This window comes from Mustela lutreola, chromosome 18, assembly GCF_030435805.1.
Source record: "Mustela lutreola isolate mMusLut2 chromosome 18, mMusLut2.pri, whole genome shotgun sequence".
In the NCBI taxonomy this organism is placed as follows: domain Eukaryota; kingdom Metazoa; phylum Chordata; class Mammalia; order Carnivora; family Mustelidae; genus Mustela; species Mustela lutreola.
In genome coordinates, this window is record NC_081307.1 from 35090745 (window position 1) to 35103304 (window position 12560).

A 12560-nucleotide genomic window follows, 5' to 3' on the forward strand; every position below is an offset into this window, starting at 1 on the left:
TCAGAAGCTGCCCTGAAAGGCCAATGTGAAAGGGAATCTGGACCTTTGCAGACTCTGCCACCTGGTCAGCCCAGTGTGGGGCAGTTAGGAATTAGCTCCCCGAGTCTGACTGCTGGCTAGACAATTCGAAATTTTTGAAAGGAAACTGAAAAGATCTAAAAAGTTGCCACTTGGTAGTGACCAAGATCTGGCAGAGTTATTTCCTTGCCTTCACTTTAAGATTCCTCCCAACCGGGCGCCTGGGTGGCTCAGTGGGTTAAGCCGCTGCCTTCGGCTCAGGTCATGATCTCAGAGTCCTGGGATCGAGTCCCACATCGGGCTCTCTGCTCAGTGGAGAGCCTGCTTCCCTCTCTCTCTCTCTGCCTGCCTCTCCATCTACTTGTGATTTCTCTCTGTCAAATAAATAAATAAAAATCTTAAAAAAAAAAAAAAAAAAGATTCCTCCCAACCGTGCTGGTATTACAGACAGGGTAATTCTTAATGCTATGGGGATTTGGATGCAAAAATCTTCCTAAGATAGTGCTTGGTATGATTGTCAATAGACAATGAGTTGCCAAAAATAGTAAGAAAGCAAAGAGTCTCATGTTCTAAGAAGATTTCATTATTTTAGTCTGACATCATTAGTTTAACTAGAATAAGGATGTTTAAAGTGTTTACTTGGTTTTGATTGGATAAGCAAATAAAGTGGAACAATTTCCATCTGCTCGACACTGTAACAGTAATTGCTTTCCATGCATCATGTCATTTAACCCTCACAATGACCCTAACATCTAAAGGTTAATGTTTTCATCCAAATTAAAATAATTACTGCATCATGGAACAGGACTTTAAACCTAAGTGTAACTGACTTCATAATCAGAGTTCCCAATCTAGTATAGACCTTTGTTACTCCTATCTAGGGACAAAATTCACAAAGCAGCTTACTACAATTTAGAGTACTCCCCCCCATCCCCTGATCTGGACTGATATAACTAATATTACAGCTCCAATCAAAGCAAGTGATCCAGCCTATAAATAGTCTTTAGTTCTACAAAACAAAACAAAACAAAAACAAAACAACAATAACAATCAAAACAACTCATAAAGACCAAAGAAAGTTAAGGAAGGAGAATTTTTAAAAAAACATGCTCAATCTCTTAAAATACATAAGGCACTCGGGTTTAGAAAGGGATGTGTTAAAATAATGAGGAGTTTTGACAACTGTTTGACTCTATGGAATCAGAATTGGCCTCCCCTGCTGAACTTAAACCCGATTTCCTGAGAGTCTTTGATCTTGTATATCCCTCTCTAATGATATTTGTATAGATGATTTCATATAACTTTTTGCTCACCTTTCAATATGATTCATGTCATATTTAGGGCTATAATGTAAATGCAGTAACCATAGACCACATCACCCCCTTGCACGAAGCCTGCCTCGGAGACCACGTGGCGTGCGCCAGAACTCTACTGGAAGCTGGAGCTAATGTAAGTACCCGTCCAAACCATGAATGATTTCACATCTACTGACTAAGAGAACGGAACAAAGTTCTCACTTTGCTTTTCTTTCCTTCTTAATAGTTTTCAAAAATAGCAGAATAAAAATCATATTGCTTCAGTCCCTTCAGTGCACTCTAAGAAGGATTTCCAATCATTGCAAAAAATGGGCAGCGTGCTGCATAATAATACAGAAACACTCTCTAAGTTATTTCCCGCTTCCGTGATTCTAAATAACAAGTGGACCTCTTGATGCCTGTAATAGTTGCCCATCTATTGGATGATTTTCTTTAGATGGATTCTCAGAGAATTTCCAAGTTCACTAATTCACATTGCCACCAGCAGGATGAACGGCCTCATCACAACTTTTGTCAACATTCGCGGACCTGTTCTCCTAAGTGAGAGGCACCTAACCATTGAATTAGTTTCCGTGTATTTGATTCTGGATATGTACTTCTTTTCATGACATTTACTAGCTGCATGCCCACTCTTGAAAATTACCTGTCACATCATATTTCTGCTTCTCTCTTGGCTTTTAAGAGCTTTGCTTATTGATGGGTAGGAGCTAAATATACTTGGTGGTATTTACTGCACACGTTTTCCCAATGATTTCTGTTGGATCGTGTACCTGTTTTAAATGCCTCGCATTTCATCACGGAGGACTGTGAGTCTCAGTCTCAAACTTTGGCCTGGTTCAGGTAAATGCCATCACAATAGATGGAGTGACCCCGTTATTCAACGCATGCTCACAAGGCAGCGCTAGCTGCGCGGAACTTCTTTTGGAATATGGTGCCAAACCCCAGCTGGAGTCCTGTCTGCCTTCTCCCACCCACGAGGCCGCCAGTAAAGGTAACATAGTTATCGGAGTCAGCGACAAGGGGACAATGTTCCTTTAGCAACATGCCGTGCTCCATTTTTCTTCCAATGGGTCACTGCAGGCAACAGCGTGGGGGGAGGTGCAGGGGGATGGATATCGAAGAAAAGTAAACTCGTCTCTACCTTCTGTTGGCAGGTCATCATGAATGCCTAGAAATCCTGATATCCTGGGGCATAGACGTTGACCAAGACATTCCTCATTTAGGAACTCCTCTCTATGTGGCTTGTATGTCACAGCAGTTCCACTGCATCCGGAAGCTTCTCTATGCTGGTAATTTTCTTTAAAACATCTCCCATTCTATCCATACTCAAGAGCAATGATTCAGGTCCATATATATTTCTCTAAATAATCTGTATAAAGATATCTCATTGCTCAAAGTGTTCCTGGGGTGCCTGGGTGGCTCAGTCAGTTAAGCATCTGTCTCTTGATCTCAGCTCAGGTCTTGATCTCAGAGTCTTGAGTTCAAGCCCTGCATTGGGCTCCATGCTAGGTGTGCAGGCCACTTAAAGAAAAAAAAATGTTAAGCATTGTTGCATGTAAGTATATAACCCACAATAAAAGAATTGCATTCTTGATAACTCTACTTCACCCCACAAGTCCAAAAACCCTACTTATAAAGGTCATAAAATTTAAAACCTCAAGGTTGACTCTAATGTCACCAAATATGTATCTGTGCATGAATAAATCCATCAAAAGAAATTTTAAGGATAGTAACTGCTTAGAAAACCTTCTCTTCTACCAATAAGAACTCATGTGTTTTTTCAGACTTTGTCCTGTCCCATTTACTGAAAAGGACTGAATGGCCTTTTCCTCTTACTTAAAACACACCAGTTTCTCAAGGCTCAACTTTAGCCTCCTGAGAAATTTGCCTTCATCTTTTGAGACCATAGTGGCATCTCCCACACTAGGAATGGGAGCTCTTCTAAGGATGTGGATTACCTCTTTTCCCCCATCACCTCCTTTCCCTACCACAGCGCCTGTCATGTGCGAGGGACCTAAAATACATGTAAAATGAGTAAATGGACTTCTAGACTCTTTACTGTTTATGCAATCATTTGGCCTCTGATACACACTGACAGAGAGTTTTAGTAAACTCTTCCTGTGTTCCTCACATTATCTTAGCTAAATTATAAGCTTCTTGTAGGCAGTTTCTGCAGTTCACTCCCATTACATCTAGTTAAGATTCTTAAATGTGACCTCTGTTAGTCAACAGTGACACATTGCTATTTTCTGGCTGTGGTCTCCCATGGATTTGTAGAACTAGAGGAGTTTTTTATTGCCTTGTTTTGTTTTGTTTTACTTTGCTCAGAATATTAATCTTTCCACCAAATATTTTATATTGGGTAAAAAAGATACTGAGAAGGTATTACAGTAATTGTGGATTGATTGTTATTATCAGGCTCTGTTCTCCCATAAAATTAGCATAAGCAACAGAGTTTATGCTTTCTCTATGGAGATTTTTGTTATGGGCTATCATTCTTTTACTAAACATTTTATATTTTTAAAAATAAGAAAACAATTACATTTATTGAGATTTGAAAGTAGCAGGAAGGCCTAAAGGGACTCTTAAAACGTATTGCTTCTTGTAAACATCATTAGTTTTACCGATAGTTTCAGAAAACCGAGTTGAAAGGACTTATGCATTTTTACTGATAGATTTTTCTCAGTGTCCTAACCGCTTATGTACTGGAAAATGAGGTTATTATTCTTTCCAGCATTATACAGTATTTATTTGTTGCACATGCATTGAATGATTACCACGTGCCAGGGCTCAGACTAAGAAAAAATAACTATGCAATAATAAATAATTTAACAGGTAAGGTTTTTTTTTTTTAATGCATGATTATAAAAACATTATTTATTTATTTGACAGAGAGAGATCACAAGTAGGCAGAGAGGCAGGCAGAGAGAGAGGGGGAAGCAGACTCCCTCCTGAGCAGAGAGCCCAATGTGGTGCTTGATCCCAGGACCCAGAGACCATGACCAGAAGTGAAAGCAGAGGTCTAACCCGCTGAGCCACTCAGGCGCCCTAATGCAAGATTTTTTTAAAAATTTACTTTGCGTGTAGAAATACAATGTGCCTTTCTACTTAAAGATGCCCAATGCTTTTGTATATTTATTGATTTATACTCTATGAGTGAGAAGACATGAAAATATGTATTCATTTTACCTAAATGGCTCACACATCTAAATTCATGAGTTTTCCAGGAAACAGAAAGAGCTCTATTGTTTCAAAATAAATGAAAAGACGAAGAGCATTAAGTTCTTAAACAATCCTAAGAAATATCAATTATGATGAAAGCAGATATGAGTGAATCCAATTGTTTATAATACTGTGTTTATAATACAGTTAATAGGACTACTTTGGAGACTTCAAAAAATTTAGAAATATTGTTGACTATGGCATCTTTCAAGCATAGAGAAAAAAACTTAGGGAACGTAAGTGTGTGTACTCTCTACCCAGATGTACCAAGTTGTAAGATTTAATAGCTGTATATGTATATAGGAAGTATATGTATATATAGAGAGAGAAAAATAACTCATTACATACAGGGGTGAGGTCCTCCTGGTGTTATACCTTCCTACCTGTGCTGAGGTACCTGACTGGTCTAACAGTTTTGATTTGTATTTATCTTCATTCCTTATTTACATGTAGGTGCTGATGTACAAAAAGGCAAATATTGGGACACTCCATTACACGCTGCTGCCCAGCAGTACAGCACAGAAATTGTAAACTTACTACTTGAGTTTGGAGCAGATATCAATGCCAAAAACACAGAGCTTCTGCGACCTGTAGATGTAGCTACTTCTAGCAGTTTGGTGGAAAGGTTATTGCTTCAACACGAAGGTAAGAATACGTGCACATTTAAAAGCACAAAAATACATTTGCCTGAAATAGACAAAACTGAATAACTTTTTTGTTGGCATATGAGCTGATAACAGCATAACATTTAAAATGCTTTGTGTGAAAGCAGATAATTTTTTTAAAATCAGATAATTTTTTTAACTTAGTTTCTCTCTATAAAGATGATATCACCATGATCTTAATTTTCTCTATTTCATCTTGCCTTAGCTTTATATTTGTTTGGTTAAGTTAAAAGGTTCCATTTGTTTTAACAATACATAATACGCAATTCTGTTTAATGTCTGCTAATAAATATTTGGAAATATTTATTAGCCCTTTTCTAAGGGCGTCCAGCTTCTATGATGTGTTGTAGAAACAGATCAGTAAATATTTTCACACCTAAGACTTTAGTTATTCTAAAAGAATCTCTCTCTTTAAAGTTTTATTTATTTAAGTAATCTCTATATCCACTGTGAATCTTGAACTCACAATCCCAAGATCAAAAGTTGCATGCTCTTCCAACGGAGCGAGCCAGGCGTCCCTTAAGCAGATTTTCTTAAGCCTGGTTCAGAAACTATAATAAAATTCATTTTGGCTTAACGAGTAAACCTAATTTGAGAAAAAAATATAATGTAAAATTTCTCCCTTTAGTGCCTAACACTTCTTGAGGCTTTTGATTTATATCTTCCTTGAAAAGCAGAATTTATTTCTGAGGTTTGAAATGCAACAACAGTATCATAAGCCTGAAGATGTTAATGTTTTAAAGAACCCATATGGAGGGGGGCCTGGCTGGCGCAGGTGGTTAAGCGTCTGACATTTGACGCATCTGACGCTCAGGTCAAATCTGAGAGTCATGAGATCCAGTCCTGCATCAGGCTCCTGCACCAGGGGGAGTCTGCTTGAGATTCTCTCTCTCCCCCTCCCTCGGCCCCTCCCTCCCATGCGTACTCTCTTTCTCTCTCGAATAAATACATAAATCTGTTTTTTTTTAAAGAACCCATATGGAATACACCACAATTATAATAAAAACTTATAAATAACAGCAATATAAATGCTTTTGCAAATGTCCCTGGTATAGTGGTCATACTACCCTAGTTTGCATGAAAGCACTGTAGTTTATTTATGGTTTATTTCATGCATCTTTTAGCATATACAAGTCCATTTCGATTTTAATTAACAAATACCTTCCTGTCTTTTGCAGCTACTCCAAGCACTCTTTGCCAACTTTGCCGACTCTGTATCCGAAACTACATAGGGAGATCAAAATTGCACCTTATCCCACAGCTCCAGCTGCCAACATTATTGCAGAATTTCCTACAGTACCGATAAAGCAGTGAAATAATTCTGAATACTTTCAAACTCATTTCTATTTCACCTGCATAGTGTATATTTTATATTGAATTATGTTACCGATAGAGTGTAAGTGACTGGGGGGCCCCAGGACAGAGGTGAATTTAAATTTTAAGTGCACTAGTGAGTATTACTGTTTTATGCATTTTTACTGTATTTTGGACTATAGCATTTTTAACATCCCTAATGTTATTAGTCATTCCCATGTACCCTTTTGGATTTGGAGGGGAAAGGGGGGGGAGGAAATCCCCATTTCTGCCTTTTTTAAGTGAAAAAGAAAAAGTGAACTCTTATTAAAATTACTTATTTTAAAATGCTTCCGTTCTTCAAATAATGCATTAACTTTTAAGTGTTCCACTGTCATTGATTATCTCTCTGTATTTTTCATATGAATGCAAAATATGCAAATGGTTTAGAAAATAGCAACTAATATCCTTTTTGAAATAAAGATGGCTATCATTCAGGAAGCCCACTATGCTGAATATGCACCTGTCGTTACAATGATCAGCTTGTGAAGAAGAGATAAATTGTCCCTCCATGCAAAGGTCGCACTAGTCACTTCACCTTCAATGTCCCCAATTCCAGAAACCGGTGGGACTCTGGTTATGCCTCCTTCGGTCTCGTTCTGAGATGGTTGATACATTATAACCCTGCTAAGGCTGTCTTAAGACCTCCTCCTTCTTCAGGGTAGACTCTGAGGGTCTCTCTTCAGTGCATTGTACATACACTCCAGCCTTCTTGTGCCTCAGAAACCGTCTCTAGCTGGTAGGGTTTGGACTGAAGGAATTGAACTTCATATCCAATTGATAAAGAGGCCTCCGGTCACGCTGCAGGATCAGGGCCGTCCGAGGCTGTGGCAAACAGATCGAAATCTTCTTAAATTGTGGGGTTTTCAAAGAAAAGAAAGAGCGGGTGCCACTTAGCAAACTCAGAGACCTTTTACAATTTACCCCATACATGGACCTTTCTAGTGCTGTTTCCGATCCTTCTTACGCAAAGCAAGGGTTCGGCATAGACTGTATTAGCAAGGGAGTATTGGGGTACGAAGTAGTGTCCTCTGCAAGGATTAATACTGTGTTTACTGTCTTCTGCTTTAACTGTACTTCCATGCAGTAGAAAACATAATTATAAAACAAATTTTGTGCCTCCTTTGTAATTTAGACTAGATTTGAATCTGTTGTGGACTAAGAAATAAAATAATCTGGATACTCACAACTGTGGGAAGTAGAAAATATTGTAATGAGTTTTATCAATTAATCAAATTTTGATAAAATACTTTGATCACTATTTTAATAACCCAGGGGCCTATATTCCTTTCTTCTTAGTTCTTAGCTGACTTTTGGAGACCCATGGGAAGTACACTATTCTTGAATGTAACTGCAAAGTCACTAAGATTGCATTTTTTTAAAATCATGTTTAGATTTTCAAAAATAGAAGGCTGTAGCATGTTTGTTTAAAAATGTCTTTTATGTGGCTAGAGAGTTTTATATGAGTCTATTTTACTGAATATCCCAGCCTAACAAATTTGTAATGTCCCTGTGAATAATGTGCATTCAATTTCTTTATTATCGAGTAACCTCATTACATATAATTAGGTATTCAGACTGCTTTTCTAGTAAAACAGGTTTCTACTACTATTTTCCCTGAGCTAGAGGTAGTCTTAGAGTGTAAGGTAATGTGATTCATCCTTTTTCTTTGGTTTTGTACCAATAAGAGAAGTAAATAACAAATATAAAAATTAAAATGGACATCTTAAAATTTTAGTGTGCTAGTATCTTGTATCTTTGCTTGAGTGTGATTGTCTTATCAAAGAAGTGTTCTCATTTAAATATATCATCTGTTTGTTAATATATTAACGTGTGACTATTATCTCTGGAATAAAACACCTTTTCTTTTCTCTCTAATTAGTATTTGATTTTCTAATTGAAGGTAATGGAGAATAAGATTCAATTGCTCTAATTTTTTTCCTCTCCAGTTTTCAAATCATTGTATAATGGGCATTAGGTGTAAAGTAGTGCACATTGAAATAGACACCTCAAAGGTCTTTTAATCCAAATCTTATTATATGTGCATATGTGCACATACATGCATGAAGATCCAAGGACAAAATTCTACAAAGGCAAAGACCAAGCCAAACCAAACTATTGGACTTGAGATTAAAGAAATGCAGTGAAATGAACATTGTAGCAAGTGTTAGACAGTGATCAGGGGGCAGATCACTGAGGGCCTTCCTAAGGAAATTCACAATAGGAAGATCAAAAAACAAACTTGCTTCTCCTTGAACTCATCTTGCCTCCCTGCCTTTGCAAATGCTGTTCCCTCTGCCTGGAAGGCAACCTAACTCCTTCTGCTACTTTGTATTGCCTCTTCCCACTATTCATTAGCTAAAATACTACTCTTCAGTTGCACTAAGAATGCTGTTTTTCTCGTTCAACAAAATATTTATATCAAATAAAACTCTCTGAAGTTTCTCCTAACGGGTGATAAGTCAAAGACAACCACTGACTTGGATGGCTGTTTGGCTTCTGCGAACCTGGGTGGCTCTTACTGCGGGACTGTGGTTATTGTACACTTCATTCAGGCAGGAACACCAATTAGAGCTGCTTTGCTATTTGAAGGGTCTTTACTGGAATAAATCGCCCCAGTCCCTAGCAACTGTGACGCTGTTCCTGACCTGGAACTTCCCCCCTCTATAATAATCTGTGAGAATGACCAAAATTAGTTTGCTTTAATTTAGCAGGAGCAATAGTGCATGCTCAGGATCTTGCCTCAGTCAAGTCTCTTGTTCTCTGTCACAAGATCATCCGAGTTTCGGGGAGTCTGAACATCCCATGGAACATCCCATCAGCCCATTGTGTTGATGATCTCACTGACGGGATCTGAGGAACAGGGAGTAGCACATTCCTCCGATGACTTGGTCAGAGGCAGCTCAGCGAGCGGTGGAGGGAAACATCACCCCACCTATGAAGCGGGGTATCACTCAGCATCCGCTCAGGAAGGCAGCTGGAACTATGCACATGAAACACGAATTTAATATAAGGGAGGGTTAAACAGATGCTGACCAACTAAACTAAACTAAACTAAAATTAAAATGGGACCATCATGGTGTGGGAAACAAAGGCAAAAGAAAAATAATTAAATTTCCTGACTACTTCCAGCCCACTAACAAGTCACCAAAACAGGCAGAGTGACTTTCCTCTGGGGACTCAACTACCTTGATGTTGACACTTCGCTAGGGGCAAGAGGCAAGCCTAGCTTGACTTCCCCTTCCCCTACCCCAGGACCCTGTAAGCCTACTTTAACATATAAAAATTCCTTTGGAAATGTCCTTTACTTGTAAATCCCCCAAGATATTTGCTGGCAATCATCCCCAAAGCATATAACCCACCAATATACATCAGAAAGGTCTCATGATGAGGGTTTTATGAGACAGTAATAAATGACCTTTCCCCAACAATAGCGAGCCCCCTCAAGGTCCTGGAAACCTTGCTTCTAAAATTCCTTAGAGACTTTCATTATCCATAACCCCCTCCCAACTTGAAAGTATCTAAAGAGCCAGTCCTCATGACCCCATTGCCAGGACCTCTCTGCCCACAGGTCCCGTCCCCGCGCTTTAATAAAATCATCTTTTTGCACCAAAGATTTTAGCCCTCGGCTTCGAAACTAATGCCTTTCCTACGTCAGTCAAACTAACAGAAATAGATGATTCAGGAAGCAATTGCCACTGCTAGAACAGATTTAAGAAATTAGGGTTATAAGAGCCTAGAACTTGGAGGGAAAGTTCCATAGAATGACTCTTGAAAGGGGACAGTAACTACGGGGCTGGTGTCGACTCTTCCAGAGCTCAGAAGGGCCCTCCGGGAGTAAAATCCCTGTCTCTGGAAGGAGGGTCACTTCTCAGTGCTTGCTAAACATCTGAGGGAGTATGATGAAATCTGCTCCAGGAGAGCTAAAAAAAAAAAAAAAAAAAAAAAAAAAAAAAAAAAAAGGTTGGAGAGTGGAACCAGCTGTCACTGCCAGGTTATGCTTTGTTGCTGCGGTGACACCCTGATGAAAGGCCCACAGAGGGGGAAACAGCAAAGCCGGTTCCCTTCTCGCCTTCTCTTCCCGTCCTGGCCTCTCTCTAGCTCCCCCTATTGTCACAATTTAATAAAAGTTTTAGCAAAGGAGAAATCACACTGTGGCATTCCCACAAGCTAAATACAGAACGGTGTGTCTGAAACAGAGATGTGTCTGACTAACAAGTGGCATCTTTATTACAGGAAAGGTCTGACTCTTAGCAACACTGCTCAATTGGGCTCTAATCTCCCTCCTTAGCCGTTACTACCTGAATATTGCCTTAGAATTTATGCCAAAGCCTAGGCACTTTCTCTAACCCGAATGATGAGTTATTTCCCCAAACTCATTGAAAGACTCTCAAATCTCAGATGATATCATCTGTGTTTTTGCGCACAGCAATCATTGTGTGGAACTTCCCCGTCGCCCTCATCCCACAGATTCCCTGTCTTAGAAATAGTAATTTACACTTGTTCTAGGCTCTTTGCATGTTGTTCATTTAATCCTTAACACAACCCTCTGAGGTACACGCTATTTATTTTCTTCTTTTACAAATAAAAATGGTTATATAATTTGCCTGAAGTCACATCACTAATAAAAAGTAGACCTGGACCTCCAAAACCTCTGTCATAAATAATCTAAGATACTGCCTTACAAGATCCAAATCTAAGGTCACTTTCTCCAAAAGGACTCCTAGAGTCCCTCAGGCCAAATTGTTTGCTTCCTCCCTGATACTAACATATTTTTATCGTGGCAGAGCTTTCCAGTGTACATGATCTTTTTACTGATATTTATATCTGTGTACCTTCTATAAATAATCCAGCACACAGCTGTCTAATGGAACCTCCCGCAATGACAGGGTAGCTGCACTCTACAACACAGCCACTGGCCACATGTTGGTATTAAACAGTTGAAATGTAGCCAGTGTTACTCATCTTATTTTATTTAAATTTATATCTAAATCGCCACAGGCGGCTCGTGGCTACAGTATTGGATCATGAAGATCTAATGCATAACATAGCACAGAAGGGATCCTCAAAAAAAAAAAAAAAATTTCACTGAATGAATGAACCTTAAAGGAAAACTTCATTGGGAAAGAAGAAAACACTTTCTTATTTTTTTTTTTTAAGATTTTTATTTATTTGAGAGAGAGAGAGCGAGCATGAAAGGGGCAAGGGGCAGAGGGAGGAGCCGGCTCCCTGATGAGCAGAGGGCCTGATGTGGGACTTGATCCTGGGACTCCAGGATCATGACCTGAGCTGAAGGCAGTTGCTCAACCAACTGAGCCACCCAGGTGCTCCTTTCTTATTTTTTTTTAAACCATATACAGATTCATTAATAAATGTGTTTATGAGTAAACATTCAGCAAAATATCATAGACTTCCACTACCAAGATCTAACCCATATTTTATCTTGTATAATAATACTATATTATAAATAATATAATATCTTATATATTATATTATTATATATAATATAATATATAATAATAATATAATAATACATATCAATATGCCACATTAAGTGACTTTTTATTTTTTGCAAAAACTTTAAAGGATTTTAATCTGTTATATAAATATTTAATTTATAACTGATGATGTTGGCTCTGCAATCATTTTTCTTTTTTTTATGCATTGTTCACTGATAAATCCCAGATGACTAGGTCAGTGCCTGGCACATACTAGGGACTCAAATAATTGCTGAAAGAAAGAATCATATATACGAGGGCATCTTTGTGAAATGTGAAAACTTACAAATTATTTTTTAATAATTTTGATTATGTAATTTTTATGAATGTCATAACTAAGGAAGCATGTTAAATCTGTAAACGTTAGACATCGTTCATTTTAATTCCAAAAACTTTTTCTTTGGCGTTTTGGAGCAAATACCCTATCACTGACAATTTCTGAACAAAAACCGACCGGCTTTTCACATCCTCCTCAAAATGCTTGACTG

The 12560-nt window shown here is 38.4% G+C and overlaps 1 protein-coding gene across 4 annotated transcripts in view; it reads left to right on the forward strand.

The window, feature by feature from the left end:
• ASB5 (ankyrin repeat and SOCS box containing 5) overlaps positions 1 to 8452 on the forward strand; it is a 50036-nt gene extending 41584 nt beyond the window's left edge. For all 4 annotated transcript variants that reach the window (XM_059156251.1, XM_059156255.1, XM_059156254.1 and 1 more), the window contains 5 exons: positions 1360 to 1467; positions 2175 to 2325; positions 2489 to 2623; positions 5010 to 5201; positions 6400 to 8452. In XM_059156251.1, the coding sequence (XP_059012234.1) occupies positions 1360 to 1467; positions 2175 to 2325; positions 2489 to 2623; positions 5010 to 5201; positions 6400 to 6527 (714 nt within the window). In that variant the 3' untranslated portion in view covers positions 6528 to 8452. The remainder of the gene's footprint in view (positions 1 to 1359; positions 1468 to 2174; positions 2326 to 2488; positions 2624 to 5009; positions 5202 to 6399) is intronic.
• Positions 8453 to 12560: the final 4108 nt, after the last annotated feature.